At 52.0% G+C, this 23,734-nt stretch overlaps 2 protein-coding genes across 8 annotated transcripts; one reads left to right on the top strand and one right to left on the bottom strand.

Annotated features, from left to right (window-relative positions):
* Positions 1-754: 754 nt before the first annotated feature.
* TUFM (Tu translation elongation factor, mitochondrial) lies at positions 755-4,480 on the bottom strand. Its single transcript, XM_046666291.1, has 10 exons — positions 4,198-4,480; positions 3,900-4,094; positions 3,271-3,437; positions 2,915-3,019; positions 2,662-2,826; positions 2,382-2,514; positions 2,193-2,297; positions 1,926-2,077; positions 1,702-1,821; positions 755-1,125 (listed from the first exon to the last, which is right to left on the bottom strand). The coding sequence occupies exons 1-10, from the start codon at positions 4,235-4,237 to the stop codon at positions 952-954; spliced, it is 1,356 nt and encodes a 451-aa protein (XP_046522247.1). The 5' UTR covers positions 4,238-4,480; the 3' UTR covers positions 755-951.
* An 11,062-nt stretch (positions 4,481-15,542) lies between these two features.
* SH2B1 (SH2B adaptor protein 1) lies at positions 15,543-23,173 on the top strand. Of its 7 annotated transcripts, none has more exons than XM_046668678.1 (10): positions 15,543-15,675; positions 17,657-18,684; positions 18,954-19,055; positions 19,300-19,391; positions 19,496-19,671; positions 21,339-21,542; positions 21,737-21,948; positions 22,088-22,259; positions 22,728-22,827; positions 23,008-23,173. In XM_046668678.1, exons 2-10 carry the CDS (start codon positions 17,746-17,748, stop codon positions 23,024-23,026), a joined length of 2,016 nt encoding a protein of 671 aa, XP_046524634.1. In that variant the 5' UTR covers positions 15,543-15,675; positions 17,657-17,745; the 3' UTR covers positions 23,027-23,173. The 7 variants fall into 7 exon arrangements, with proteins under 7 accessions (XP_046524634.1, XP_046524633.1, XP_046524636.1 ...); XM_046668677.1 differs by having other exon boundaries at positions 22,088-22,315; positions 23,008-23,148; XM_046668680.1 differs by lacking the exon at positions 22,088-22,259 and having other exon boundaries at positions 23,008-23,148.
* The last annotated feature ends 561 nt before the right edge of the window (positions 23,174-23,734 follow it).

Here is a 23,734-nt window from a genome sequence, read left to right as displayed (position 1 = left end):
ATCCTGTCTCTGGGCTGCTCGTCAGTGGGTTGTCTGTCCTGAGTATACTCCTCTGTCAGGATCCAAGAGTGAAAGCAGTATCCATTAATCCTTGCCAAACATTACCTTTTTTGTTTGGGGTCAGCATCCTGGCCAGTCATTTCAAGTCTTTAAAAATCTACTCAGCATTTCACTCCCTGCATATTTAAAAGACAGCCCTTTTCTTAATTTTAAATCCCAGTAAATGCTGAAAATGAGACCTTCAGTCTGTAACTTCTCACTCCTGTATTTGGAAGTGGTGATTACCCATTAAGCACACAGATTATCTATTTATTAAGTACTTCTTATGTGCTAGTTCAGAAGAAAGATACAGTCCACATTATCAGCTTAAACAAGGGTACGTAGACATTAACAGCCTAGTAAGAGAGAGGAAATGAGGTGGGTTTGGCATCTGAGCTGAGCCCATGCTGACTCCAAGTGATAACCAAATCCTTTCCCACTAATGCCCAGTAGGATGTCCAGCAATATCCTACTGTAGCATTTTGCTAGGCAATTATACAAAGCTCACTAAACTGGCTTTCTCCTTTGGCTTCTCTGCCTTTCTCAAGTGTCACAGCAGCGCTGACAGCTTTATGAAGACAGGAGCTTTTCCAGCCTATAAGACAGAGATGAACTCTCAGGATATCTCACAAGCTCTTCTGTCCTGGGCTTCAGCTCCACTTTTTATACTCCTCAGTCCTCTCCACCTTACACAAAGGACACCAGACACACCCACTAGTTTACTATTCACAGAACAGTTTATTGACCTACCTCACCTGGCAGGCCATGTGGCCCCTTCTGACCAGGGAAAGTGTCAGTCTAGCTGCACTATGCTGGGTTGCAGCCTGTGCCCTGGGAAGGGGGGGCACCAGAAGGAGAGAACACTGACCAGTGCAGCCCTGAACACAAGAGAGCCTGAGCAGAGGTCCAGACTCAACTCCACTTGATGTTCTTGTCCTCCTCAGTCATGGTTGGCGTGTCAGTGACAAGACCGGTGCCGATGGTCCGGTTGCCATCTCGCAGGGTGAAACGCTGGCCTTTTTCTAAGATCATTGGCTGCCGCAAGATTAAGCTGAGCTTTAGATCCTCCCCAGGCATGGCAAGCTCCTGGAGGGAGCAGAGACAGAGAACACACATGGCCTTCAGGGTGCCTTCACTCCAACAGTTTGCTGACTATCAAGGAGGTTAAAACTTAGGGGAAAATGCAACAGGGCGATTCTTTCTGGGGATAGCCTCATCCCAGCTGTGAGGCAGACGCAAACAGCATATGCAAAGGCGGAAAAGGACCAGTGATCAGTGATAAGGTACATTCTTGAGAAAAAATATTGAGGAAATAGAGAGTTATGCAGGTTTCTTAGTCACAGGACTTCTCTGAGCCCTTGTATATAGTCAAACTGCCAACAGGAACCACCTTCATTTTCTGGGAAATCTTTCTGTGGGTAAATGCTAGTATAGCTAAGTCTTTAACCTGCTTCAGCCCAAGGGATACTGGAGGACTCACCCCCTAAATCCACTGGTCCACACCCTTCCATCACTAGCTTCATCTACATCATTAGCCAGCCTCTCTCCAGCCTGACCAAGGGAAAGCCACCCACACTGTCACATCTGGGGAACCGTAAGTGAGGCAGAGCTAAAATCATAAGTGCCCCTTCTACTCTGTCACCTTTCCTGTACCCACCGTACCTTCCCTGGAGGCAAAATGACACGACAGGCCATGTCCCAAGTCAGGGAGAACATGACGGGCATGAAGTGGGATACAAAGGGCTTGTGACGGCCACCTTCCTCCTTGCTGAGGATGTAAACCTGAAAAAGAGCAATGAGGGTAGAGCTGGGCTTGGCTGGAAGCACTGCCTCTCTGCAGGGGACAGTTTGCCTCAGCCCTGCCCACCATCACCTGGAGCCCTCACCTGTGCCTCCACTTTCTGGTGAGGTTGGATGGTACCTGGCTTGGCCATGACCAGGCCTCGCCTCAAGTCCTCCCGCTTCAAGCCTCGGACCAGGGCCCCAAGGTTGTCACCTGCCTCTGCCCTCTCTAGGCTCTTATGGAACATCTCAATGCCTAGGAGGAAGAGACAAGAGAGGAAGATCTGGGGTAGAAAGAAGACCCAAGGGATCTGCAAGGGGAGAGGTGATCCTGGAGCCAGCCCCTGGGTGCCAAGGCTTCTTTCCTATACCTGTCACCACAGTGCGAATGTTCTTGCTGTGTCCCAGGAACTCACACTCGTCTCCCTTTTTCAAAATGCCACGCTCTAGTGTACCTGTCACCACTGTGCCCCGGCCTGGGAGAAAACAGGACAGGACATCAGGGACCCTGGCTAAGGCTATTGCTAGGGGGAGAGAATGCCAATGAGCACGGTCCTCACCAGGGATAGAGTAAACTGACTCTACAGGCAGCAAGAAAGGCTTCTCCAGGTCCCTGGTAGGCACTGGGATGTAGGTGTCCACAGCGTCCAGCAGCTTCTGCACAGACTTCACGCCTAGCTCAGGGTCACGTTGCTATGGGTGGAGATGACAGGACTCTGAAATTTCCATTCTGCTCCCCTTACTTACCAAGAGCCACTCCCCAGACTCAGAGCTGAGCTCTGGATGCCCATCCAACCCCATCCTCTGCCAGCAGCAGCCCTCGCCTGACCCCATCTTCACCTCGAGGGCACAGAGGGCAGAGCCTACGATGACAGGGGTCTCCTCCCCTTTGTAGCCAAACTCAGTGAGTAGTTCTCGGATCTCCAGCTCAACTAGCTCCACCATCTCAGAGTCCTGGACAGCATCTGCCTTATTCACATACACCACAACGTGTTCTACTCCAATCTACAGATGGGAAAGAGACAGAGATGCTGCCTTGAGCGGCCCAACTCCCCACTCTTCTTCTCCCCATCCCGACCCAGGCTCTGAGTACCTGCTTGGCCAGCAGTAAGTGCTCTCTGGTCTGGGGCATGGGGCCATCATTGGCTGCCACCACCAGGATGCAGCCGTCGAGGGGAGCGGTGCCTGTGATCATATTCTGGTAGAGGGAGCAGAAGAAAAGCCTAGTTCAACAACCACCTCAGCTCCACATCCATCTAGCCAAGCACAACAGTTAGGAACCACTTTTCTCAGCTACCATGTTACCATTCACTATGACCGGCAACGCCCACAAATCCATGAGCCCAAACTCATACATCTTTAATTGATTATCTTAATCTCCTCCCCACAAATCTAACATTTTTCCTGACAGAAGGCAGCTCCTGGCCATGTCCCCAGCAACTCTCTCACCTTAACGTAATCTGCGTGACCCGGACAGTCTGTGTGGGCATAGTGGCGGGCAGCAGTGCTGTACTCCACATGTGCCGCATTGATTGTGATACCACGGGCTCGCTCCTCCGGGGCATTGTCAATCTCCTCATATTTCTTAAACTTGGCTCCACCTCCCTCAGCTAAAACTAACGGAGGGAAGAGAAAACACCTTTCAGCTAAAGTTCCAGAGATAGAGGCAGGGCTCGAGCTACACGCCTGGGCCCTTCTCACCTAAACAAAGGACAATTGGGAGAATAAAGTTCCCTCAACTCCTCCAGCAGAGGTAACTTCGGGTCGGAAAGAAACGTTAAAGGGCCTCAAGGTCAAGCCGTGCGACTTCCCTAGGGTAAAGCCTCTGCACAGTGCACAAGGCACTGGCGAGGGCTAGGAGGAGGCTATTCCGGGTCCCCAATTTATGCATTACAAAGTTCTTCAAGTTTAGTGGAAATCTGTCTCCCGCATCTTCCAACCCACCGCCCGCCCGAGTTCTGGCTCCTGTGGCCACACGAAGCACCTCCAGCAGCCACTCTGCTGGCCCCATCTCCCTGGCTCCAGACCCCGCCAGCAAAGCAGATGCTGCTGGACGCCCCAACCCCAACCCCCCTTACTTTTAGTGATGGCAGCGGTCAGTGTGGTCTTGCCGTGGTCCACATGGCCGATGGTACCCACGTTCACATGGGGCTTGTCGCGCACATAGGTCTTCTTGGCCTCCACGGCCAGGCCGCGACACAAGTGGGACAGTGCTGGGACCTTCAGCGGCCGCAACAGACCCTGCAGTAGCGGGGTTGGGCCGGCGCCGAGACCTGCCGGGGCAGAGGCTTGGAGTCAGGACGCGGGTGCAAGCCCGGCCACTCTCGCAGACCCCCACGTGTCCCCAGGCTGCTATCGCCCTCCTCGCCCCCTCACCGCTGAAGAGAGGCGCGCGCAGCAGGGTGGCGGCCGCCATGGTGGTCGTACTCGCACCCCAAGCAGCCGGGGTTGGCGCGTGCAACAAGGAAAGGGCACTTGAGACCGGAGGCCACTTCCGGCGGAAGTGAGGGCTGGGAGGGAAAGTGTGGGCCCCTCTAGCCACCAGTTTTCATGGTCATCTCCGCCGACTTCCGGGCACAGGACAGAGACGTCATGGAAGGTGCTGGTATCTCGCGGGCGGGGAAGGATGGACAAGCTGTCTATAACGCACTTGGACCTGGCGGGCCGAGGCAGGCGACGCAGTTCTCTCTGGCGGCGCTGGAGGACGACGTGAGGCGTCCCATAATGCACCACGCCCCGAAGGCTCATGGGCGTTGTAGTTCCCAGGGCGGCGGGCTAGGTTTGCACTTAGCGTGGGAGGTAGGTGCGCTTTGCCGAGTCCGGAGGGACGGTACCGGCCTCGGGGAGGCAGAGACGGCGGCCCTGGCTCGGACAGCTCAGGAATGTCCTGGTCCCGAATTCCCTAGAGTCCACCCCACTGCGCAGGTTTGGCGAGAGATCTGGAGGCTTTTGTGCCGCAGCTGGAGGTTGGACCAGGCACTGTGGCCAGGCGGAGGAAGACGATCTTAGGCGCGCTTCGAGGGTGGGGCTCACGTGTGACACATCTCTTACCTGAGTGTTTGTTTTCTTATCTGTAAGATGAAAATAGTATCTACTTCATAGGGAGATCTCGATGCCTGGCTCTGAGAGGAAATAGGCTGGACAGGAGGTAGGAATGGTGTCCTGAGACCCACAGTCCTTGACCCTCAAATACCCGCCCTCTTGGCTCACAGCCTGCGGGGACAGACAAACCTTTGCCATCCACCCCTGTAGCCCCTCAGCAGCTCAGGAAGTAATTCCCTTGATCATCGACCCACCTACCCACCAGATTTACAGATGACACTGAGGGCGAGGGACCAGCCTCGAATGCCTGTAAGGGCAGCCTGAGTTTTTCTTGTGCCTTCTGTGTCCCTAGCACCGAACACAGGGCGGGCCACGCGGTTAGTGCTCTGTAAATATCTAACTGAATGAATGAGTGCAAGCAAAATGAATGACCTTTAACTTTAACATCCATCGTCTCATCTCCCTGGGATGATGGTAGCAGCTGCTTGACTCTGATTAGTGTTTCCGAAACTCATCAGATCCTAATACTCAAATTGGTGTTTGTTTCAAATAGATTTCCTAATTCCTCCCTTGGAGATTATGATTCAGTAGGGTCTGGGCAGAGACAGGAAAACTATATTTATTTATAACACACACACACCTTTTTTAAGCTCAGAGGAGTTTGAGAAATTCAGAACTAGAGCTTTTTATGGATCAGGCATTGCAAATGCTTCATGTTCATTCGCATTCAATGCTCCCAATGTTATCCTGTGTGGTAGAAGCCATTATTTCCCCCATTGTACAGGCGAGAAAAGTGAGCATCAAGGTGATTAAGGAACCCAACACAGCTAAACTCCAAAAAAGTGTGCCCTTAACCACTGCACTGTGCTATAATTTGTCATTTTACTGCTCAGATAAAATGAGGAACTTGCTAAGACTTCTGTCCTCCCGGCCGTCTAGTCCATCACCTCTGCTTAGGAAGGGTTAGTATAGTATAAAAGGAAAGGATTTCCTTTGTCCCTACTCTGTACCTCAGTCACTCCACTCCTGGGAATTTATCCTGAGACACTATTGGCCACTACCAGCATGTGAGATTTTTGGGGGTGGTACTTGAACTAATGCTTTCTGTTTTAGTGGTGCTGGTTTTGTTTTTTTGTGTGTGTGTGAAGAAGATTGGCCCTGAGCTAACATCTCCTATCCATCTTCCTCTTTTTGCTTGAGGAAGATTGTCACTGAGCTAACATGTGTGCCAATCTTCCTCTATTTTATGTGGGATGCTGGCACAGCACGGCTTGAGGAGCGGTGTGTAGATCCACGCCTGGGATCCAAACCGGCAAACTCCAGGCCGCTGAAGCGGAACACACAAACTTAACCACTACGCCACCAGACCAGCCCCAGTGCTGTATTTATTTTAATGTGTATTAGTTTGAAAAAAAAGACTAGCATAGTAAATACTGTGTTTAAAAGTTAATCAGTTTAAAAAAATGGCATTTGGTAGATGATATTATGGGTGGTATGAATATATGGCAAATTTAGAGGACATGAATGAGTGAAATTTGAGAAACACAGTGCTCAGAAAAGAGTCCAAAGGGAGAGAATTTTTTGTAGAGCTGTTGACTTCAGCATCCTCTGTAAAAGTCAGGAGTCTTGATTGACAGGTCACAGAATTTACGTTGGCTGGTCTAAGCAGAAGAGGGATTTGTGTAAGGGTGCTAGGCTGCTTACAGAATTGTGGGGCGGGCTGGAGAAATAGCTCCCAAGCCATAAAACTGATCTGACCTGTTAAGAAAACTGCTGCTACTGCCACTGCCACCAAACACTAAATGCCAGGACTTAGTCTTGTCTGCAGCAAATACTGCTTGTGGCACTGAAGCCACTTTTGCATCAAGGAAATGACCTTCTCTCTCCCCTGGCCCCCAAAGCCAGGCAAATTCAAAGTCTCACATGGATGTGTCTGATTGGAGAAGCCTGGATCATCATATGTCAGTGTCCTTGTATCAGAGAAGGCTGAGAGATGTATTCTAACTGTGATGTTGGGGAGCAGGACTGATGGCAGGAAGTTTGCCCAGATGTCCAGCCATGCCTAAGACCAATATCACAGTGAAAGAGTGGAATGAACACAAGTGTCCAGTATGTGGATATGGTAGCATGAATTTTGGCTTAGCCACTAAATATTAACTGAGTGGGCACAGAGTTGCAGAGACAAGGGGAGCCAACCACCTGTGAAAATGCTTGGGAGCAGTGTTAAATGAAGAAGGAAGGCTGGCTACCATAGAAAAATAGCATGCGTACAAGGTGGGAGTGGGGAGTGGGACAAAGGAAGTCAAAAACCATCATGGCTTTAAGAGGTTGTGAATTTGCTTCAAGAAAGAGAGATTTTTGTCTCTTTCAAACATTTATGTGATTACAGTGAAAGAAAAATTCTCTGTGCAGAATCTTGAAGTCTTAAAAAAGATGCTCTTAAAATCAAACTGCTGGGGCCAGCCCTGTGGCTGAGTGGTTAAGCTCCCGCGCTCCACTTTGGCGGCCCAGGGTTTCACCAGTTCAGATCTTGGGCGCAGACCTAGCACTGCTCATCAGGCCATGCTAAGGTGGCGTCCCAAATAGCAGAACCAGAAGGACCTACAATTAGAATATACAACTGTGTACTCGGGGCTTTGGGGAGCAGAAGAAGAAGAAGAAAAAGAAGAAGATTGGCAACAGATGTTAGCTCAGGTGCCAATCTTAAAAAAAAAAAAAAGCTGTTAAAAATCAAACTGCCTTTTGGGTCACCGGCCCCCCCCCCCCCCCCCCGCCCTCCCAGCAGTCCGTTCATTCTGTTGTGTGACAGACACTTTGAGCTCCTGCTGAACAGCCATTTTTCCATCTTCCTGCAGGCAAGGCCCTGATTTTGTTCAGGGTGGCCCTTTCCCCAGTTCTGGGAATAAGTCCTGACAGGTCTAGTACACTTCTGGTGGTCCTATTCTCCCTGCCAGAGGGCTTGTTTAGGGTTGGGTGTGTGACTCCTTTGGGGCCAATGATTGGCAGCAGATCTGCTTGCGGGTGGGTTGGGGCCTTCCAGGAAAGGGTCTCTCACTCTTAAGGAGACACCGAAGAGATGGACCTCATTCTGACTTTGGATGTTGCTGGGTCTGGATGGGAAGCCTGGAACTACTGTACACACCTTGCTCCCAGTCGATGATGAAGCCGAAATTCAGAAGAGGGCAAAGCAAAGAGGATTTTAGAAGGCTGGACTCCTTGTAGTGTGTGACGACGGGGATCCTTATTGTTTAAGCTGGACTGTGTCAGAGTTGTCTCTTATTTGCAGCCAGATACATCCAAACAGATTCTGTCTTACAGCCCTTGGTACCCTGAGACATATTTCTTGGCTGCACTTGTCTGAGACAGTGACCTGAGTAGGGTCAGGACTGGGCTTCCTTTATCTCTATCCTCTGTGCCTGCCCACAGCAGGCCTCTGTGAATGTTTGCCCTTGAACTATTAATGAGTGTTCCAGACAGAAGGGTGCCACCACTGTGGTGCCACCGACCTAACATATCAAAACAGGACTCTCTGTTTTCTCCCACACTCTCCTTATATGTCTGAATAAGCAGCACCACTTTTCTCCTTTCCCCTCACCCCTACATCTAACCCATTATCCAGTCCTGCTGGTTCTCTCTCCCAAATCTGTCTCAAATGTGACCACTTCTCTCTGTCTTCACTGTCGACACTGTGGTTCCATCTGGGATCATCTCTCATCTGGGTTCCCTCACAAACCTGTCCAGTGAGTCTCCCAGCTTCTGTTCTTATTCTCAATACCTGTCAAATCCATTCTCCACACAGCAGCCAGATCCATCTTTAAAATGTGGATCAGAGGGAGCCAGCCCCATGGCCAAGTGGTTCAAGTTCCACGTGCTCCACTTCAGCGGCCCAGGGTTCACGGGTTCGGATCCCAGGCCTGGACCTACTCCTCTCATCAGCCATGCTGTAGAGGCGTCCCACATACAAAATAGAGAAAGATTGGCACAGATGTTAGCTCAGGGCTAATCTTCCTTACCAAAAAAAAAAAAGTGGATCAGAAATTAATCCTCCCTCAATGACTCCTTGGTATAGTTAGAATGAAATCCAAACTCTTACTTTAAATGGCTGAATTGTATGGCAGGTGAGTTATCTTTAAATAAAGCTGTTATTAAAAAAAATAATCCAGACTCCTTGCTGTGGCCCACAAGGTGCATCACCTGCCCCTGCCCGCCTCTTTGGCCCCATCTAGTATGATGTTCCTCTCACTGCCTCCCAGCCACACTGGCCATCCTGTTCTGCAAACATCCCATGATTGTTTCTACCTCAGGGTCTTTGCAGATGTTCTTCCCTCTCCCTGGAACACTCTTCCCTGTAGCTTTCCCCATGGCTTCCTTCTCACCCAGGTCCTACCTCAAGTGTCAACCTCTTCTATCTAAAGTAGCCCCAGGGCCAGCCTGGTGGCACAGCGGTTAAGTTTGCACGTTCCGCTTCTTGGCGGCCCGGGGATCGCTGGTTCGGATCCCGGGTGCAGACATGGCACCGCTTGGCAAATGCCATGCTGTGGTAGGCGTCCCACATATAAAATAGAGGAAGATGGGCATGGATGTTAGCTCAGGGCCAGTCTTCCTCAGCAAAAAGAGGAGGATTGACAGTAGTTAGCTCAGGGCTAATCTTCCTCAAAAAATAAATAAATAAATAAAAATAAAGTAGCCCCAAGTCACCCTCTTACCAATGGTCCTCTTTGACTTTCTTCATAGCACCTAAGCATCCAAAATTATTTTCTTAGTTTGCTTGCTTGTTGTTGTTGTTGTTTTTTCTGTCTCACCAGTTCATAACAGTAAGAACTTATTTTTTACCCTAAGAACAGTGCCTAACACTTAGGTGAAGAACTATTTGTTGAAGGAATTATGTGTCGAATCATTTCAGCTGAGCATTTGTGTTGGGCTTAAGTTCCTGGTGTTTTCTATGGGAAACAAATTTTATATTCGCATTCATTTTAAAAATAAAGGTCAATCACTGTAACTTTTGGGGCCTGTGCTTTATTATCTATAAAATGGGGATGGAGGGACGAGGTTAAACTTTATGATCTCTTAAGATTTGTGGTAGCTCTAACTTCTAAAAGGAGGGTGGGGTCTGGCGTAATTGAAATGAGTCCTGGGCTGTCTAGCAACTTAGTAGCAAATTGGCAACTAGGACCCAGAGCTTTGTCCTCGGTGCCACTCAACAGACTTATTGGAAGCTCAGGGGCATCCATCGCTCTTTTGTCCACCAAGCAGCCTGGCAATGCCTCCTCAGAAATCTCTCTGGACATTCTCCTTGGTACTAACCCCACTGCACTGCCCTGGCCCGGTGGCGTCAGCCCTCTCCAGGACCCTTGCACTCGTCTCCTCTGCTTCCAGTCCTCCCCCACACTCCCCTCATACGGGCCCTGGATGCCCCTCCAAACACAGAACTCCGATCACACTCATGTCCCTCAGCTGTGACTGGAGACACTCCAATTGGAAACACTTTGTGAATGTCACACAAAGCTACTAAGTAAAAGGTACTTGAGAGGTGGCCTAAGTGGGTTGGCCATGCATGGCTTCCTAGAGGAGGCCATACTTTGAAGCCTGAAACGGAAGGGAGGAAGACCGACAGGAGCGAGGGAAGTGGTGTGTGTAGGCTCAGAGGCAGAGCCTCAGTGAAGCCGGAGGACTTCAGGCTGTCAGAATGTCCTGAGTGAGCAGAGTATGATGTGGAGGGGTAGGAGGTCGCAGCCAAAGTACCAAGGCTGAACTTGATATTGCAGAAAAGAAGACAAAATAGGAGAAATCCCCATCTCTTGAGGTGGAGGAGGGCCAAGATGACCTCCAGAATCCCACAAGCAACCACTTCCCCTCCGGTCAGAGACCCGGGTTTTCCTTTAAGGAGCCACCCTCTGCTGTGCTCAGCCCATGGAGGTTGGTCGGCGCTGGGCCCATTCCAATCTCAGAGGAGGGGTCTGTGATCCGGTGTTTAACAATCAGCATAATCTATCCCTCTTGGTCACAAGTGTTGGTTCAGGGTTAGTATTCTGTTTCAACCCCAGCTGGTGTACTGAAGTTTGGTTCTGACATTAACTACCCAGAATTAACAGACCCCACAAATTATGACCTCACTCCTCCCAAAGCCTTCCCCCACTCCAGATGCCAGCTGCAAATGGGGTCCCCCAGCCATCAGCACTTGTTTTGTCTGGTTTCTTTTGCTGAGGGCGATTCACCCTGAGCTAACATCTGTTGCCAATCTTCCTCTATTTTGTATGTGGGTGGCTGCCACAGCATGGCCACCAATGAGTGGTGTGGGTCCAAACCCAGGCCACCAAAGCAGAGCACACCGAACTTAACCACTAGGCCACGGGGCCAACCCAAACTCTTTTCTTTCTTTCTTTCTTTTTTTTTTTTTTTTGAGGAAAATTAGCCCTGAGCTAACATCTGCCACCAATCCTCCTCTTTTTGCTGAGGAAGACTGGCCCTGAGCTCGTATCTGTGCCCATCTTCCTCTACTATTTATGTGGAATGCCTGCCACAGCATGGCTTGACAAGCAGTGCGTAGGTCCACACCAGGATTCGAACCGGAGAACTCTGGGCCGCCCAAGTGGAACATGTAAACTTAACAGCCACCAGGCTGACACCATCTGCATTTCTGACCAACAGTCCCCCAGCTATCTGCACTTCTGACCCTCCTCAGGTTTGATAATTTGCTAGAACAACTCATGGAATGTAGGAAAGTGCGATACTTATGATTATAGTTTTTTGGGTTTATTATTTTTTTTAAAAGATTGGCCCTGAGCTAACATCAGTTGCCAGTCCTTTTTTCTTCTTCTTCTTCTCCCCAAAACCCCCCAGTACATAGTTGTATATTCTAGTTGTAGGTCCTTCTGGTTGTGCCATGTGGGACACCGCCTCAGCATGGCTCAATGAGCAGTGCCACATCTGTACTCAGGATCTGAACCAGCGAAACCCGGGGCTGCCAAAGCAGAGCACACGAACTTAACCACTCGGCCATGGGGCCGACCCCCTGATTACAGTTTTATAATAGAGGATACAAGTCAGGAACAGCTAAATGAAAAGAGATACAGGGTGAGGTCGGGGAGGGTCCACATGCAGACCGCCCCTGCCCTCTCCCCATGGAGTCAGGGCATGTCACCCTCCTGCCACACCAATGTATTCACCAACCAGGAAGCCCCATTGAGCTTCAGTTTCCAGTGTTTTTACTGGAGTTTCATTACTTAGGCACAATGGTTAAATGATTGCCATGTGACTGAACTCAATCTCTAGGCCTCCTTCCCTGCCTGGACGTTGAGCTCGTTCAAAATACCAACCCTCTAATCACAAGGTTGGTCTTTCTGGTGACCAGCTTCCCACCCTGAAGCCATCTAGGGGCTTGCCATTAGTCACATTATTGACAAAAACTCAGGTGTGATCTAAGAGGCTCATGAATAACAGACACTTCTGTCACTTGGGAAAGTCCAAGTATTTTAAAAGTTCTGTGCCTGGACAGGAACCTGGGACAAAGACCAAATTCTCCATTATACAACAGATAGTAGTTGGGTGTCCCAAGCTGAGCTGAGACTCAACCCTGTTGCATTTGCTGGAGCTATTGGGAAAGCTATGATCTTTTTCCGCTACAATTGTTAAGCTGATAGAATGTACGTTTGGAGCTGCTCATGGCCATCTTGCTACCTATGAGGGGATAACCTGCCTGAGAATGAAGACAGTCCAGAGGAAGGCAGAGCTAAGAGACTGAGATCAAGTTCAAATGGACATTGTGCTTCTGGCTCCAGCCATGCCTGAAACCATTCTACCTCTGATTTTTCAATCCTGTGAACCAATAAACTCCCCTTTTCATGTTTAAACTACCTTAACTTGGGGGTAGGAGTTCTGTTACTTGTAGCTGAAAGAATCCTGAGTATTGCATCCCCCGTTCCTGAGGAAGAAGTGTTTCTCCCTTTCATATTAACATAGTAATACCTCGGATCCCATCTTTCGCACCTTCTCCAAATCTCACTCCTTCAATTACCATCCTTTCCACTGGTTCCCTTCCCCTTAGACTTCCGACATAATCAAGTCTCCCTCAGGATATAAACAAGCAAACCTGTCAACCCTCTCAAACTACAACCCTCCATATCTCTGTCCTTCCCTTTTTGGCCAAACCATGTAGGACAGCTCTCCCCTTTCCTCCTCCCACTTCTTCACCTGCCATTCATTCCTCAGTCCACTACCATTTGGCTTCTGCTTCCACCACTTCCCTAAAGTTACTCCCACCAAAGTCACTAAGCAATCTTAGTCATCAGTGTTTTCTATAGGAGACAATGGCAGTGCCATGGATCCCTTTTTATCATTTTTGTGTGATTTGTTTGCCCAACCCACCCCACACACATACACTCTATACTGCCACACCCCCTGGTCTTTGGTGTGTGGTTTCTCTTCCAACAGTTAGAACTTCTGGGTTTTTTTGGTATGTGGGGGGAATGCCCTCAGGCTAGTGGATGCTTTGCCTCCATGAAGTGCCTGGGAATTGACCTCTCCCAGGGGTAGCCCTTAGTCCACAGCTGAGGGATGTTGGTACGTGAATGCCCAGCTCCCTTGTTTCCAGACAAATCTGAAGCATAACTGACATCCAGAGCTCCCCTGCAGGATCAAGCTAAACTACTCTCTGCCTGAGATCACATTTGCTTGGTTTCCTCTCCTTCCCTTTCCCGCTTCTCCTACTCCCTTACTGGTTCCTCCTGGTAGCACTTTTTAAATAAATCACTTGCACACAAATCCTCATCACAGCGTCTGCTTCTAGGAAACCTAAGACATCATCTCAGCAGTTTCTGCTCCTCTCTCTGCCTACTTGTTAAAAGAGGTTTGTTCTCCAGAATTAGGTCCTGAGGCCTCTTCTCTCTACATCTATTACCTGGACAATCTCATTCATATCCATGGCTTCAACCACTACTCATGTCTGATCACCACTAAACTACTTTGTGCAGCTCAGACTGTAGCTCCATCTCTGCTGGACAGCTCCACATATTTGTCCATGGCCACCTCCTGCATTAATACCATGGTCATTAGCCATGTGTGGCTACAGTATTTTAATTTTAATTCATTAAAATTAAAACCAGTTCTTAGTCACACTTGCCACATCTCAAATGCTCAATGGCCACACGTGGCTAGTGGCTACCACATTGGACAGTGCCAATATAGAACATTTCAGTCATTGCAGAAAGTCTTACTGGACAGCTCAGACACAACCTTTCTAAACCTAACTCATCATCACCAGGGCCTTGCCTTTCTGTATGCCTCAACTGTGTCTCTCTCAACAATGGGCCAACTACAGAGAAAGGGTGTTGTAAGGGTATAGGGGGGAGGGAGGTGACCACAGAACTAGAGTCCTTTCCATTGCCATCTTCCTCTGAACTGGGAAGATTAATGGACAAAGATGGTGATGAAGACCTTAACAAAGGCCATCTGTGAGCCGATGTTAGTTTGGTTAGAGCCGGGGTAGAGCTGGGGGACTAAAGCTGGCTAGGCCAGAACTTGCCCTTCCCCAGTGACTTTTTCCAACTCCATTGCCTCAGCCTTGAACAAACATTCTTGTGTGAGTCAGGGCATTTATCCATCTCCAATCTCTTCAGTCACTTGCCTTTGTGTTCCAGGATGAGCACTTGATCCAAGCTAATTAGCTGAAGTCAGTTCTGGAAATTTTATTGCAAATCTCAGAAAAGAGGCATGCTCCTTCTTATTAGAGTTGCTAAGCCATTAGGACTTCAGTTTGGAGCTACGGAGAGCCATTTTGCCGCTAAAAGAGGAGAGCCCGCCCTAGAGTGAAACCAAATGCATGGGGAAGGCAGAGCTAGAGAAGGTGAACCACAGGTTCCTGCTATCTTTTGGCCCTTTTATTCATCTGTTCCTGAAAGAGCTTGATCCACTCTGGGCTTTTCAATTGCTCGAGCCAACAGATTCGCTTATTGCTTGGGGCAGTTGGAGCTGGGTCAGTGAGAGACCCGATTGATAGAGGATCTCATCGTGCTCACGATTTCAACTGCCCTCTATACCTTAATGATTCTCAATTTCTGTATCTGCCCTTGATGTCTCTCCTGATCTCCCGACTGTATGTCCACGTGCCTCCTAACGTCTCACAAGCACGTCCAAAACTGACCTTATTATTTCTGTCCCCATCTTTATTTCCCGTCTCTAAGATGGGCCCTGGTAGAACCTCCAGTCCTTTTCCTCAGAGAAGCCAAGGTCTAAGTTCAGGCCCCGCCTCCTCGCGGGGCCTCACCAAGGTCACCCGCGTCTTCCCTCGCCCAGCTCCTTGGGGGCGGTGTCCGCCCAGCAGCCGGGCCAGGCGCTCTAGGCTGCAGCGGGTCCTTCAAAGAACCTTCCCATCTCGCTGGTTCCCAGCACCCGGTGGCTACTCTAGCCTTCAATAGGGCCTCAGGACTCTATCCCCTAAGGTGGTTTCTCTATGGTTGACTTCTCTCCTTTGTCCGGAATTTCCTCCGGTTGGACACTCTGGTGGGATCCAGCCCCTCCTTACGGCTGCTTCTGTGGTTCCTTTTAGGTGCAACTGGGGCAGTCACTGAGCCCTCCGAGACTCACACCCTCTTAGCTCTTGAAGGGTTGCCCGGAGTGGGAGGATGGCGGAAGTGAGTGTGAAGGTGTCCTTCCCTGTCGCCGCTCTTCTCTATGGTTTCTTCCTTCGGTGACGGGAAAAGGGGTCCCGGCGCCTGCGCAGAACTAAGCTGGGAGCTAGTCGCGGAGGTGGGGGTGGGGGGCAGGGAGCGGGAGCTGCCGCCGCCGCCGAAGCTAACCGCGGGGACCGAGATGCAGGTGGGACCGGAACCGGAACCCCCCTCTTCAAGTCCCTCTTCCCTCTCCGCGCCCCGGCCCCGGCGCCTGAGAGGAGCCCCGGGTGGGGACGGGGTTTGGCGGGGTGGGGGGGTGGGGTGCGGAGCGCCATAGGCAGGAGGGACGCCGGGCCCGGGGAGTGCAGCAGACAGGGCTGGCCCCGGGGAATGGGCTGGTAGAGCGTGTCCAGAGAGGAGAGTAGGGTCGGAGTGAATTGACCACCGGGCCCAGAGGGTCCGAGCCGAGAGCGGAGCCTGCACCCTCCACCACCCGCCCTTCGGGAAATAGCAGAACTGAGCCAAGAGGCAGGTGCATCGGGAAAATGTGTCTGAGTCCTGCTTGGCAGAAGAGAAACTGAGTCACCAGCTCGGGAGCCGCAGGGTCAGCAGGCCTGAAAGGGGCTGGGTCTGCCTGTGGTGCAGAGAGTTGGGTGGGCCTGTGTGAGCTGAGGTGGCCTCTGCCTGGAGATTGGTCTCTGCTGTGTCTGCACCTCTTGGCTCGGTTTCCCTGTGCTCCATGACTCTTGCGTCTCCTGGCTTCTTCTCGTTGGTTTGGAATTGTCCTTATGGTTGGAGCTATCTAAGTGTGTAGGGCCTAGGCCAAGGAGGAAGGGGTGGGGTCGCTGACTGTGGGTAGGAGTCTGAGATTTGGGGAGACTTTCCTGAGCTGCCCTTGCCCCAGTCCTGGTGCCAATCATCTTCCATATAATATGGGAGAGGAGCGTTAACAAAAGAGCCATGGATTGTAAATCCCAGCTCTGCCAGTTGCTAGTTGTAAGACCTTGGGAAGGCTCTTCGCTTCTCTAATTTTTCTTTTAGAAATTGGAACCCGTAAAGATGGTCATAATGGCAGTCATTTATTGTGTGCTTACTTTGTGTCAAGCACTGACATGTTCCATTTAATGTTCCCAACAATTCTAGAGGATAGGGATCATTAGCTCTGTTTTATAGATACAAAAACTGAAGCTCAGAGAGGACATATAATTTGTTCAAGATCACACAGCTAATAGGTGGCAGAGCAGGGATTTCATCCCAAGTCTGATTCCAGAACCCATCACCTTAAGCACCAGGCTAACAAGCCTTTAGGGCGCACTCCCCAGTGAGAGAAGAGGAAGGTGGAAAATCTTAGGGTCCCAGCTCCCTGTTATGTTTTATTTACTTTGTGGCTAGCGAAGACTTGCCCTGACCCAACCTACGGTCATTCCTCGCCTGGTGCTGTTGTCTCTGGGCTCCAGATTGAAGGGGCACCAAAGAAGTGGGCTGGGGCCTTTCCAAGCTTCCTTCACACGGTGCTTGGGTGCTGGGCCCTGGGGTCAGCTTTCAAGACAATTGCTGTTTCAATCTGTGATCCATCCATCCTCCGTATGAACAACCTCCCTCAGAGCTGGACCTCAGGATGCACAAGGCAGGGTCTCTAAGCTCTGCAGGCCTAGCTCTTCTGAGAGCTAGGGCAGTGAAGGGCTGTGACAGGCTGGCCCGGCCAGTTACTGGGGACAAGGACTATGCAGTGGGAAAAACAGTAGACTTGGAGTTCTGAAACTTTTCTGAGCTTCAGTTTCCCCATCTATTACAGAGGTTATTAAAATCTCTCACAGGGAAAGGTAAGAACAGAACGTGGGAAGCATGTAATGTTGAAGGATCTGCTTTAGAGAAGGGAGGTGATGTGAGAAAGATTCGTTTTTAGAGGAAGGTGCTCCACAGCCGGCTGTCGCTTCTGGAACCAAAGCCAGGGAAAGCGGCTTGGGAAGGCAGCAGGATAGGTGCAGGCTAGACTTTGGAGAGCTGGTCGTCTGGGGCTCGTGGGGTGCAAGGATCTGGGAAGGGGAAGGGAGGCAGTTTGATGTGCTTCCCCATTGCGTTCTGAGGAGTCTAGACCAGAACAGGGAGTCTGGCTCGGGGTGGGGCTCTGCCCCCAGTCCCACCTCAGCAGTGACTCGGTGTATGTGCCTCTCTTCCTTCTGCAGCTGCTGCCGCTCACCCCGTGTCTTCTGGCTGCTTCCCTCTTTGCTGCCCCTCCCCACAGGCTCCCCCTCTCCACCTCTTGGGGACCATCATGAATGGTGCCCCTCCTCCAGAGGATGGGGCCTCCCCCTCTCCTCCTCCCTTGCCACCACCCCCTCCCCCAAGTTGGCGGGAGTTCTGCGAGTCCCATGCCCGGGCTGCTGCCCTGGATTTTGCCCGCCGTTTTCGCCTCTACCTGGCCTCCCACCCCCAATATGCAGGGCCCGGGGCTGAGGCTGCCTTCTCCCGCCGTTTTGCTGAGCTCTTCCTGCAGCACTTTGAAGCTGAGGTGGCCCGGGCCTCCGGCTCCCTCTCGCCACCCGTCCTGGCTCCTCTGAGTCCTAGTGTGGAGATCCCGCCACATGACCTGTCCCTTGAGAGCTGCAGGGTGGGCGGGCCCCTGTCTGTGCTGGGCCCTTTTCGATCATCTGAGGACCTGGCCGGCCCCCTCCCTTCCTCAGTCTCTTCCTCTTCTACGACCTCCTCGAAGCCGAAGCTAAAGAAACGCTTCTCCCTCCGCTCAGTGGGTCGCTCCGTCCGTGGTTCAGTCCGTGGGATCCTGCAGTGGCGGGGGACTGTTGACCCTCCCTCCCCAGCTGGGCCCCTAGAGACCTCATCAGGCCCCCCAGTCCTAGGTGGAAACAGCAACTCCAACTCCTCTGGTGGGGCTGGGACCATTGGCAGGGGACTGGTTAGTGATGCAACATCCCCTGGGGACAGATGGACTCACCGTTTTGAGAGGCTAAGACTCAGTCGGGGAGGGGGAGCCTTGAAGGATGGAGCAGGGATGGTACAGAGGGAAGAGCTGCTGAGTTTCATGGGGGCTGAAGAGGCAGCCCCTGACCCAGCTGGAGTGGGCCGGGGAGGAGGGGCAGCTGGGCCTACGTCAGGGGGAGGAGGGCAACCTCAGTGGCAGAAGTGTCGCTTACTGCTTCGAAGTGAAGGAGAAGGAGGAGGAGGAAGTCGTCTGGAGTTCTTTGTACCACCCAAGGTGAGGCCCAGAAGAGGGTGGGTGACTGGGAGCAAGTGATTGAGCAGCCAGAGTGGTAACTCCGCCCACATACATAGCTTTGCTTACTTTGGTTTTTAAAGCCAGCTCCTGACTCTGGGTCAGGAGCTGTGGTCAGGACTGAAAAAGTAGTGTTGGTACCTTTTGTCCAACTCCCTTAGGATGTAGAAGGAAAGATGAATCTCTGGAGGGAAGGGAAAGATGGTCTCTGCACACCCAAAATCTGGATCTTGTTGTCTCTCCTGACCTAGGCGTCTCGGCCTCGACTCAGCATTCCCTGCTCTACTATCACAGATGTGCGGACTACCACAGCCCTGGAGATGCCTGACCGGGAGAACACATTTGTGGTTAAGGTAGGAGCCCTGAGCTCCCCTTCCCCCTTGGAGCGCTTGTGTTGAGGAGAAAGCTCCTTGCACATTTAAGCAAGGGACGCTGGTGGAAGGAGGTGTGTGTGTGTCAGGTGCTTTGTGAGCATGTCCCTGGGGCTGCGGCTTTTCTGGGAGGAGGGGACAGAGGGAGGCTGTTTTTCTTCTCCTTAGGGGTGGATTAAGGCCTCAGGACCTGGAAGTGGCCTGTGGGCCTCCTCTTGTCCCCTAGGTGGAAGGCCCCTCGGAGTATATCCTGGAGACAGCTGATGCTCTACACGTGAAGGCTTGGGTGTCTGACATCCAAGAATGTCTGAGCCCGGGGTGAGGAGCCTGACTTCTGTCACTGAGGGGACCCAGGCGTGGGGATGGGGAGCAGCCTTGTGCCTCTCACTTTCCTCCCAGCACCATTTTCCCTGTGTCTGCAGACCCTGCCCTGCTACCAGTCCCCACCCCATGACCCTCCCTCTGGCCCCTGGGACCTCATTCCTTACAAGGGAGAACATAGACAGCTTGGAGCTGCCCTGCCTGAATCACTCAGAGAGTCTGCCCAGCCAGGATCTGCTGCTGGGACCCAGTGAGAGCAACGACCGCCTGTCGCAGGGTAAGGGTGGAGCCTTAGAGAGCTATGAACCTCAGAACCTGCCACGCAAGACCCCCTGCTGTCAGGCCCAGGCCTTCTCTGCAGACTCTACTGTGCTCCCCATTCCTGCTCCTCAGCTGCCCACCCCCGCCCACTGAATGTTTATCTTTTGTCCCTGAACATGCCAGGCCACAGTTTGCCATTTAGAACCATCACCATCACCATCCCACACAAGCCCCAGGAAAACTCCTGTCCAACCTTCTGTGCCGAGCCTTGTCACCTTTTACAGAAGCTGAGTGCCAGCCAGCACTCTGGCTGGAGATAATGGTTCTCTTCTCCAAGCATCCAGAACACTTTGTACACATCTTTGGGTTGTTCTTACCCTGCATCTCTGTGCATATGTCAATGGTACCAAATTTTCCTTTGACTCTCTACTTCTTAGCCTGACTGAACACACACACACACATACCCTTCCCCCGACATAAACACACCAAGACATGTCTACCTGGCCCCAGCTCACCTTTCTAGACTCCACTACACCCTTTCCTCCTCACCTTCCATTCTGAGTTTCAGTTTCACAGTACCTAGCACAAAGGCTATATTCAGAGAGTAAACAAGTGAATTATAGAATCTTAGAGCTAGAGTGGACTTTACAAGTCATCAGTTCCAATCCCCTCGTTTCTCAGGCAACTAAGACAAGGGAGGGGAAGTGGCTTTTCTGAAGTCACCTGAGAGTCATGGACAAAGATAGGGGCTATGCCAGTCTGATACCTGAGCCACTGCTCTCTGCACTATATACCTATATGCCCATGTACAACATTCCTATAGGCTCCGGCCTGCCACTCAGCAGACATTCAGGAATGCCCTGGTACATAGCAGACCCTGTGCTAGCCTCTGGAGCAGGATGGGGGCACCCAGAGATGCCTGAGATGAGCTCCTTGCCCTCCATGGACTCACAGTCAGCTGAGTTGACAAGATGGCACTCCATCTAAAAAGCAGGACCAAAATGGAGAGCCTGTGCTCAGTGTCCTCTGAGCGGCACAAGCCAGTAGCACCTTGGGAGCTCAGAGGAGGAAGAGAATCGGAGAAGGTGGAATAGACAGGGAATACTACACAGAGAAAGTGAGAGAAAAGCACACGGCTTGGAGGAAGCAAATGGCGAGAGCAGAGACCACACATGGAGAGAGCCCAGGAGATTTGGGAAAATTGGGTGGGATAATTGAGCTAAAGTGGAGGATGCATGAATACAGGTGAACTTGAAGATCAAGCTGGTTAGGTTGGAGGGATTAGTAGAAAGAGGATCTGATGCCTCTGAGAGTTGGGGGCTTTGTCCTATAGGCCAAAAAAGAACCCCTTTTTAATGTAAAAATATTGAGTGCTTATCCCCCACCTCCGCACCAATGGCTGTAATTTCAGCACTTGATTCAGAAAAGATATAGGCACGTGTGGATTGTAGGATCTCCTTGCAGTAACTCTGCAGTGCCTCAGCAGTGCATGAAGCATAAGTTAGGAGCCATTGGTAAAAACCATCAGGGGTCACTGACTAAAGAAGGATCCAGCATTTCAGGCAGCTGACTCTGCCAGTGCACACAGGGTAGAATGGCTGGTGGGGAAGTGAACCCATGCAGACCAATCCTGCCAGAGAGTAGCTTCTCAAATTCTCAACTTTGCCCTCCGTTTTTTTCCAGGGGCATATGGGGGCCTCTCAGACCGCCCCTCGGCATCTATCTCCCCCAGTTCTGCCTCCATTAACGCCTCCCATTTTGACTCAATGGAACTGCTTCCCCCAGAGTTGCCCCCCCGCATCCCTATTGAAGAGGGACCCCCAGCAGGGACAGTTCATCCCCTCTCGGCCCCCTACCCGCCCCTGGACACTCCGGAAACAGCCACAGGTACCAGGGGTGTGAGTGTATGTCTGCCTCCAGGCCCACTTCCCCACCTTCTTGAAGCTCTTGTCTTGGGATCCTGAGGGATCTGACCCAGCGGGAGGGAAGTGACACATGAGGGGAAAGCAAGTCTTTTCTTCTCCCAGGATGGGGGAGGCTTCCCTGACACCCCGGTTTCCCTCCCTCTCTCCTTCCTGAAGGGTCATTCCTGTTCCAGGGGGAGTCAGAGGGACGTGAGGGGGACCAGCCCCTCTCAGGGTATCCTTGGTTCCACGGGATGCTCTCTCGACTCAAGGCCGCCCAGCTAGTGCTGGCCGGAGGCCCCGGCTCCCATGGTGTTTTCCTGGTACGTCAGAGTGAGACAAGGCGGGGCGAGTATGTCCTCACTTTCAACTTCCAGGGCAAGGCCAAGGTGAGTGACTGAGTAAAAGGCTGTATCTTACGCAGCGAGCTTGCGGGTGGAGTCGGGGAACATTGCCGTTCAAGGGAGACGGCTTCTGTAATCGGCAGGGGCGTGGCCTCCCACTTCACCCTGCTCCTCCTGCCCTCAGCACCTGCGTTTGTCGCTGAATGAGGAGGGTCAGTGCCGGGTCCAGCACCTGTGGTTCCAGTCCATTTTTGATATGCTCGAGCATTTCCGGGTGCACCCCATCCCTCTGGAGTCTGGAGGCTCCAGTGACGTTGTCCTTGTCAGCTATGTCGTGTCCTCCCAGCAACAGCAGGGTGAGCAGAGCAGGTCTGCAGGGGAGGAGGTGCCCGTGCACCCAAGAAGTGAGGAGGTGTGTGTGCCAGAAAGACGGGGCGGGGGGCTATGAGGAGGAGAGGCTTGGTTAGGGAGAGCGGAGTAGAGAAGGTTCCTGTGTGTTGGGGTTTCGAAGGGAAGGAAGTACACTGAGAAGCTGTAGGAAGGCAGAGGGCTCCTTGCTGGAGTCGGGGAGGAAGTTGAGAGTTGGGTTGGTGCATTCCCATTCCATCAGACTCCTCTGTTCCATCATTTGTCTGTCTCCTAGATCCATCTTCCCCGGCCTTGTCTTTGCCCTTCGTCACAACCTTGCCTTGTGCCTGCCCTTCTTGGGGATGCTCAATCTGATCCCCTTCCCCCCTCCCTTGATGTCTGATTCCCCTGTCTGATCTCTCCCTTTTCCCCACCCCAACGTCCCATCTGTCCCCACGTTGCCCCTCCCCCCCCAGGCCGGGAGCAGGCCGGGAGCCATGCAGGGGTGTGCGAGGGAGATCGATGCTACCCCGATGCCTCCTCCACCCTCATGCCCTTCGGAGCGAGTGACTGTGTGTAAGTGTGGTCCTCCTCTCACCACCGCCCATGATCCATCTTCCATGGATGGGGGGTTGCTCAGGAGATGGGATGTGGGGGAGATAGCACACGGCTCCTTGGGGGATGAGTGAAGGGGAGGCCGCTGCAAGAGCTTGCCTCTCTCCACAATCAGTCTGTCTTCTTACCGTTCCTATCCAGAACCGAACACCTCCCATGACCCACCCCAGCCCCCTGAACCCCCTTCATGGACAGATCCCACACATCCTGGGGCAGAAGAGGCGCCGGGGGCGCCAGAAGTGGCGGCAGCAACAGCCACAGCAGCCAAAGAGAGGCAAGAGAAAGAGAAAGCGGGCACTGGAGGGGTCCAGGAAGAGCTGGTCCCCGTGGTTGAGCTGGTCCCCGTGGTTGAATTGGAAGAGGCCATAGCACCAGGAAACGAGGCCCAGGGAGGCGCTGGATCTGGTGGGGACCCTGGGGCAACCCCGATGGTGCAGCTCCAGCATTTACCACTAGGGGGCGATGGAGAAGAAGGGGGCCATCCCAGAGCCATTAATAACCAGTACTCCTTCGTGTGAGACACCCACCCTGCTTTTTCTCCACTCTTCTGGCTCCCTAGCCCTCAGTTCCTGAGACTGGGGCTGGGCTGGGACATAGAGGAGCGGTAGGAATCCCCTCCCCACATGCTTCCTGACCCTTGACGGCCAAGGGCATGTATGTTGGTACAAGAAGAGGTTCAAGAGCCCTATTAACTCCCCAGTTGATACACTACAGGTGCCCCATCCCCTGGGCAGGGGATTCGGGCTCCATTACCTCCCCAAGGGGCTCTTATGGTCAGCCCCACCCCTGGGGGCCATTTCCCCCATTAACCACCCCCTAACCCAAGAAAGGGTGAGGGGGAAGGGCTGTCAGTTATATTAAGGTGGTT

Source organism: Equus quagga, chromosome 7, assembly GCF_021613505.1.
Source record: "Equus quagga isolate Etosha38 chromosome 7, UCLA_HA_Equagga_1.0, whole genome shotgun sequence".
Classification (NCBI taxonomy): domain Eukaryota; kingdom Metazoa; phylum Chordata; class Mammalia; order Perissodactyla; family Equidae; genus Equus; species Equus quagga.
Note: the sequence above shows the minus strand (reverse complement) of the source record. Positions and strands in the feature narration are given on the sequence as shown.